General features: G+C 42.0%; 1 protein-coding gene across 1 annotated transcript in view; it reads right to left on the bottom strand.

Moving 5' to 3' along the window:
* LOC104509624 (proteasome-associated protein ECM29 homolog) overlaps positions 1–6,855 on the bottom strand; it is a gene marked incomplete at its 3' end in the record, with an annotated part of 15,123 nt that extends 8,268 nt beyond the window's left edge. The window contains exons 1-7 of the mRNA XM_010151621.1: positions 6,760–6,855; positions 5,602–5,651; positions 4,988–5,054; positions 4,756–4,878; positions 3,495–3,598; positions 2,320–2,443; positions 163–243 (exon numbers count right to left, since the gene is read on the bottom strand). Of these exons, the coding sequence (XP_010149923.1) occupies positions 163–243; positions 2,320–2,443; positions 3,495–3,598; positions 4,756–4,878; positions 4,988–5,054; positions 5,602–5,651; positions 6,760–6,804 (594 nt within the window). The remainder of the gene's footprint in view (positions 1–162; positions 244–2,319; positions 2,444–3,494; positions 3,599–4,755; positions 4,879–4,987; positions 5,055–5,601; positions 5,652–6,759) is intronic.
* Between the last annotated feature and the right edge of the window lie 184 nt (positions 6,856–7,039).

The raw sequence follows: 7,039 nt of genomic DNA on the forward strand, positions 1-7,039 counted from the left end.
GTTATTTAAGGACCGACAGGAAAAGGATGGAGCTTATACCAACATCTGTTTAAAAGAGGAATTTTAGAATGTAGGGTGGCTTATGGTAACTGTTAGCTTCTTACACTGTCCACTAAATAAATAACGGTACACATATCCGAGGAAGTAAATCCAGACAATTACCTCTCCAAAAGTGGCAGGGTTGAAAGGCAACGCTGCAGTTCCAGTCATATATTTAGCTGGAGTTTTCATTCGGTGAGAGGCCTAAACAGAGTATATTAAGACTGCAACAGTCAGACCAAGGAACAGCAGACAGGATGGAAAGGTCAACAAAATTTTGCTGATGCAACTATGTTTACCCTCCACTTAGCAACCGAATACGTACAACAGTTCTATAGCAAGAAGGGCACAGGGCACTCGGTAACAATACAGTTCAGGTCCATCAACGTAATGTCCCTAGCAGCTTGGAAAGTGGAAACCCTGAACTCACAGGAGGGAATGGCAGGGAAGGCTGGAGGAGGGCAACACCCTTTCTTCTCCCCAGGAAAAAAGAAGTGCCCTAGAATCTGAAAACAAAATATCTAAACTGAACCTTCCCCGGTGCACCTTGAGGCCATTTCCCCTCGTTCTGTCGCTTGTCATAAGGGAGGAGGTACCGACCCCACCCCTCTGCACCCTCCTTTCAGGCAGCCGTAGGGAGCGATAAGGCCTCCCCTGAGCCTCCTCTTCTCCAGGCTGAACACCCCCAGCTCCCTCAGCCACTCCTCACAGGACTTGTGCTCCAGACCCTTCCCCAGCTCCATTCTCTTCTCCAGACATGTTCCAGCCCCTCAAAGTCTTTCTTGAAATGAGATGCCCAAAACTGAACTGGAATTTCAGTGACATCCAGAACCACTAGTGAAAACCTGAATTAGTGAACCAGAAGATGACTTCCTTGAAGATCGGGTTCCCTTCCCTACCCAGCAGATCAAGTACTACCCTGCCACATACTCTTTTTTTGCAGAGGGAGAGAGGAACACGCTAACTCACGCAGGAAAGTCATTTTGCACCTTGGCCTGCTGTGCCAAGCAGCGCATACAAACTTCCCAAACGTCACCAACACTCAGATTATTAATGGTAATGTGAAAATTCACACTTTGAAATAACTAACCAAAGAAATCCAAGAAAGGGTTTTTTAGTATGTCTTCAGGACATGCAAGATCTGAAAATTCCTCCAAAATTTTTTTTAATTCACCCAGGAGTGAGTCAATCTTGTTTATCTCAGGAGTGGCTAAACTAGACTGATCCATAGTTATTTAGTGACATTACAGAAGTCAAGGAAAATTTAAAAATTAACTACAAGGGGACAGGCATTTAACAGTGTTAGGTAAAACTCAATCTCTGTTTCCTAAAATTTTTATACCTGTTTGAATAACCAGTACTGTGGAAAAAAGCATGTTCTTTCATAAAGCTTCAAATACTTCACAGACTCGCAGAGTACACAGAACGCACCATCCAAATACAACACCAACATTGCACAAGAAATCTCTCATGTGTAAGAGTTCTGCTGTCACACAAACCATGCAAAACCAGATATGCTCAGATATGATATATTCCTGGCTTTTTTTTTAGAAGTAGACTATCACAGGAAAAACCAGCATTATCAGTGACCCTTCACATCACCTTTATAGCTTGTAAGTCTCGTACCTTACACAGAAGTGTGTAACAGACCAGATTTTAACCCCTCTCCAGGTGACCCCTCAGTGCAAACAGTGGTACAGTTTCTGGTGTACTGTTCCACTAGACTCATGAAATGTTATTTGCATGACCACTATTTGCACAAATTGCAATGAAAATGAATAATTAAGCCTTTAATTCAACAAACCAGACTTCTTCACTTGCTCCACTATCTCTTTTCCTAGCCTGGAATCTTTCTGCTCTTTTATACACAGTATTATCTGTTACCAGCCCAACTGGAAAGTGATCTTCCTATGCCTTCAAGAATGTGTTTGTGAGCAAACCATGTTTGTGAAACATGCTGGATTATCACCCTTGAACACTGGATTCCCCACTCCACCCATCTTCTGCACAAACAGCATCAGTGCGAAATAACGCCTTTGTTAAAGGATCTACCTCCTTGTTACTCAACACTTGGATCCCTTGTAATTACTGCCAGCAGAAGGTAACGATGAGTGCTAATCCTGGCAATGCAATACTATGTGTAGTCTTCACTGTGATTTTAGCCAACCTTATTCCTCGGAGGAGGAGAGGGAGATGGATACAGGGAAGGGAAGACGACACTTATTGCATGCCTAAGCATCAGGCATGTATCTATCACTTACTAGGACAGAACCACTGTACCTTGTCCTGAATGTAATGCACCATTTCAGGGAAGGAAGGCATCTGCTTCCCAGAACTCTCCTTTTCATTTTTACCAGGAAATGTTCTCAGCACCCGCTGGGCTTCCCCGTGTACCTCTTCCCGCCTTTCAGAAGAAAAGATGAGAAACAGGCATTATTTGCACAGATGAAATGACTTTTAATGACCAGTAAGATATCTTGGGGAGCTGGGGAAGAGAGAACAGTTTTTAAATGAGATGTGGTTTTTTTGAAAGGAAGGGGGGAAACAAAAAAACCTTGCATTAGAAATGTTAATGATCTGTTTATTTTAGAGAAGGGTAAGAAAAAGGTTAGTGATGATATGCCTCTGCAAAACAATTTGAATCGGCCCAATTCTGCTTCTCTTACACTCTTCTAGTGTTCACCACCAGTTCCTGGATTCCACATCCTTGTTTTCCTATGTGATCCTGCTCCCCAACACTTTGTATATTCAATATTGTCAATATTGTCTGCAAACCAGCTGACACCTACCAGCCTTATTGCTATCTGCTCAGAACATCAGCTCCTGACACTGTGCTGACACTGAAATGACAGGGCAGTTTGTTGCAACTGACCCATTTAGCTTTCCTTAGTTACACAATAGCCACTCACATAAAAAATTAAGCAATTGAAGTTGAAAAAACCCCACCACTTAAACTGCAGTTAACAGAAAACTGAAAATGAAATTATTACTGTAATTTAATGAGTTGACTACTCTTCAGCAGAGAGTGGCAACTTGTCACAAGTAAATGCTCCTGACTCTGCAAATACAAACTAAAAATAGACCGATAGTATTTGCCAGGAAAAAAATGATTTCCAGCCACTGTAAGGCTGATTTCAGTTAATGCGTTTTTAGTTTGCAATTGCAATTGATATTAACATGAAATGCTTTAGGGACAGCAGTTCACCTCAAACAACAAAATGAATCCAAGCCAAAGACTACTGTAATTGGCAGTAACCATTCTCCACGGAACTGTCAAGAATGTCCCAACGTAAAGGCTGATTTCCAAATTACTGTACTTGATGTTCAGTGACTGAGTTTCTACGCACACACGTACTTACATATATGCATCTGTATTTCATCCCAATGTTTACTGGATGCCAATACATGTGTGCATGTATATATATGAAAATAACTTGAACAGGAAAACAACTTACGGGTCTCCTGCAGCTAACAGGAGTAAGTATCTGGAAGGGATATGATCTGGAGGGAACACTGTGCTAGCAAATTTCACAGCCACTTGACGTACTTGAACTTCAGGCTTAAAGAGAACAGACACAAACATATGGTTGAGTTTTAAATGAACACGCTGACGACCTGCACTCACCACTCGTAAATCATCAGTCATCTGTTTTGTCCTCTGGTACCAACATGACTCAGAGTTTAGACATTCTGAGACACTCTTCTTGCTAGCTATTCATACGGCAGGAGGCAGGGAAAAGAAAGACTAGCTGCTCATATATACACAAGCGGAGAATGAAGTGTTTAATTAAATACATGCACATTTTGGGGAATCACAGAATAGTGTTATTGCTAATTCTCAGACATCTGAACTGTCCCACCCAGGCAGTTTTGAAAGCACGAATGACATATGTCACCTACCCACACAAAACAAGAGCTGCGCTTAGGAGCGGCACAACCAGGAGTGGAAAAGAAACACCACCTTACGGTGGTCATTCCCTCTGCTGGGGTCAGAGAGTCTCAGAATGGTATTGCCTGGAGACTTAGATCACTCAGGTACACAGTCAAAAGAGCCATCATCATGGGAAGTCTTACACAGTGGCTAGTGCAACCACTAGAAATACACACACCTCTGCAGCCACCCTGAGTCCCCATGCAAACACAGAGTACACAAAAAACACCTACTGAAAACCCAGACCTCTGGGGGATTCTGAACACAAATAAGGTAAAGTAACACCGTCAGCCAAGTGTGGTTTCCTTTGGACTAGTGTCTCAAGGCTGAGCTTCTGGGCAAGTTCCCAGATGCTTATAATGTTAGAAATCACACCACACTGAAATCCCCACTCAGCAGTGAATGACCCTTCCCACTAAACTCTTGCTTTCAAAAAGCGTTTCACATGGTACTGTCCTTGAAGCATCTATTTCTCAGTTTTCTTAGGAGGAGACTACAAGAAGCACACGGTGCAATTGCAGCGGCTTTGCTTCTTTGCAAGACAGAACACAGATTGAAAACTGCACTGTCACCCTTCTTGCAGACACTGAACCACCTTACAAATATTTAATCTGAGCATACACACTCCCCTTTCGCCCAGACAAGCCAATACACTCAGTAAGAAAAGGGAGACCTGTTCCAAAAGCATACAACAGGAAGTGTCAGGAAACAGGTAATCAATCAATTTTTTTTTTTAAGGCTTTTTTTTAAAGGCAATTAATTTTTTTGGAGTCCACTAAAAATACCTTCATTAAGTAAGAAGCTACAAGGGCTTCCATCAGGGTACGCTGGGCTCCTTCCAGGTTACTGTATGCTCCAACCATCATCGACAAGGCCTCCTGAATGGCAAGCCTAGTATCAGCATCTTCCTGCAGTACAAAACAGAGTCTTCGCTTTACAGTGCGCGGTGACAAGGATTAAGCAAAACCAGCACAAAATATTAACCGCTTCCCAAAGCCAAGCCCTGTCAACACCCACCTTGCATAAAGCTTCAAAAAACTGCTGTACCAGTGCTATATCCTTGGTAAAGAGCTGAGGCATTCGGCTGAAACAAGATATTTTATTTTGTTAAGTTTTTGTATTTTTTTTAAATCGAAATGCTTCACATTTCATTGGTCTTCCCCTCATCCCACATTTTAACTGCCAAACGGATCAGAGGTAGCAAAGTTTGCTCTCTCATCCATTTCCACCACTGAGCGGCACCCCTGCCGTAACACAGTTTGGAAAGCAAGACGCCCTATGGACAACCACTTCCACCACCGGCATACTACTGAACATATCACTTATCTAGCCTCATGCCCCCTCGTCTTTGCCGTACATTCCTTGAATTCATTGTTTGTGGCAATCCTGAAAGTGGAACCATCTCTTATTCTGTGCATAATTCATGAGCTGCTACTAATCACCGCTAGAAAAGCTATCAGCTAAAAACACGTTTCTTTTTACGCCCCTGGAGATGTCACAAGAAGACTTTCTCTGCATTGTAAACTGAACTGTGAAGTTGGCAGGTGGCATAAAGCTTGCTCCTGATAAATGAACAGATTACTAGGGAAAAATTACACACTGTCCCATTGCTTAAATGGTGCTTCAGTTACCTGGAGAGCTTTCCAACTGCCGAATATGCCATTGATAGTAGTTTTGAATCCTTGAATGATAAAAATATAGTTCAGCAAAACCAGAAATACATAAAGGCATATCTTTTATAACAAAACATTTACTTTAAATCCTGTCTTCAAAGTGCTCAAACATGCTTTCATGGACAAAGAATCGTGGAACACAAAGTAATCGTATCCAAGAATAAAAGCATTACATAGGAACAAAGGTAGCATGCTTTTCCACAAGAAACAGAAAACTACAAATGGTGACAAAATGTAAAATTCTCCCTTCTGGTCTCAACAAATCACATTTTATTTCACAAGAGAGAGCTAAGGAGATTCAGGAATTACACAAGACATTAGAAAAGGGACAGAAGCCTTAGACTGGCCCTGAACAGCTTTACACGCAGAAAGCTGCTTGCAAAACGAATCCTGCAGATGACCAGTGTAGCACGTTTATATATGGGCTTACTCCCTCCTGAACACTCCTTCTTCATGCCCTTCCTAATGGCAGGAGAGCCACATGTGTTCAACATCAACTGAGGCCACAAGATCAAATCCAACAGTTGGAATGAACCAGCAAGAGGATCAAATCTGCAGAAGAGGAGGAATGCAACACCAGGCCTTCGTAGGACACATGTGAGTATCATGGGGAATGTGCCTTCTGAATGGCACTGAAGGACTGCTTCAGGCCAGACCGGCATTTGCAGTTCTGTTTGTAACACCCTTCCCATAGCAATACCGTCCCTGGACGGACAGGACAAACAGACCTATAGAGCTGCCTATCACAACAGGGTATATGCCTGGAGCTGAGGCCCCTGGATGCTCCAGAGTAACGAGTAACAGCTCCTACTGTAGCATAACAGATGCTCCTCTGGCCTCACTCTTTAGATTACCAACACTATGACTTCTCGAGGCTTTTCAAATAGTGCCCAAGCACCTATCCATAGCTGTTAAAACACGTAAAACACTTTTTAAAATGCTTCTCCTTAGAGAATTGCTTCTCTTCCAACAAAATTTCTTTAGAAGTATCCTTTGATAGCCATCTCAGGCAACTACAAAAAAGAGATTTATCTGCTTCCATCATAAAGCTATTCGCCTTTTGCTTGTATTCATATGAAGAATTATAGCTCTGCATTAAAGAACCTTTGAACTTACCTCTTTGTATTCATTGATCAGCTTTGTAAGTCCATTTAAAAGCATTGGACCTAACGGCTTTATTTTACTTTCTGGACAACTGCAATTAGAGACACCAGCAAACAAAACATTAACAAAGTTGAGAAGAAGTGATACTGAGCTATGTTTAATGGATGCAAAAGATAAACCGAGAAATTACATTTTAATGTAAGCATACACACCCATGGATTTCAGGATTAAGGAAAAAAACCCACCCTACTTCATATGAGTTTTGACAGAATCAGAATTGTTTAGGTTGGAA

This window comes from Eurypyga helias, unplaced genomic scaffold (genome assembly GCF_000690775.1).
Source record: "Eurypyga helias isolate BGI_N326 unplaced genomic scaffold, ASM69077v1 scaffold42685, whole genome shotgun sequence".
Taxonomy (NCBI): domain Eukaryota; kingdom Metazoa; phylum Chordata; class Aves; order Eurypygiformes; family Eurypygidae; genus Eurypyga; species Eurypyga helias.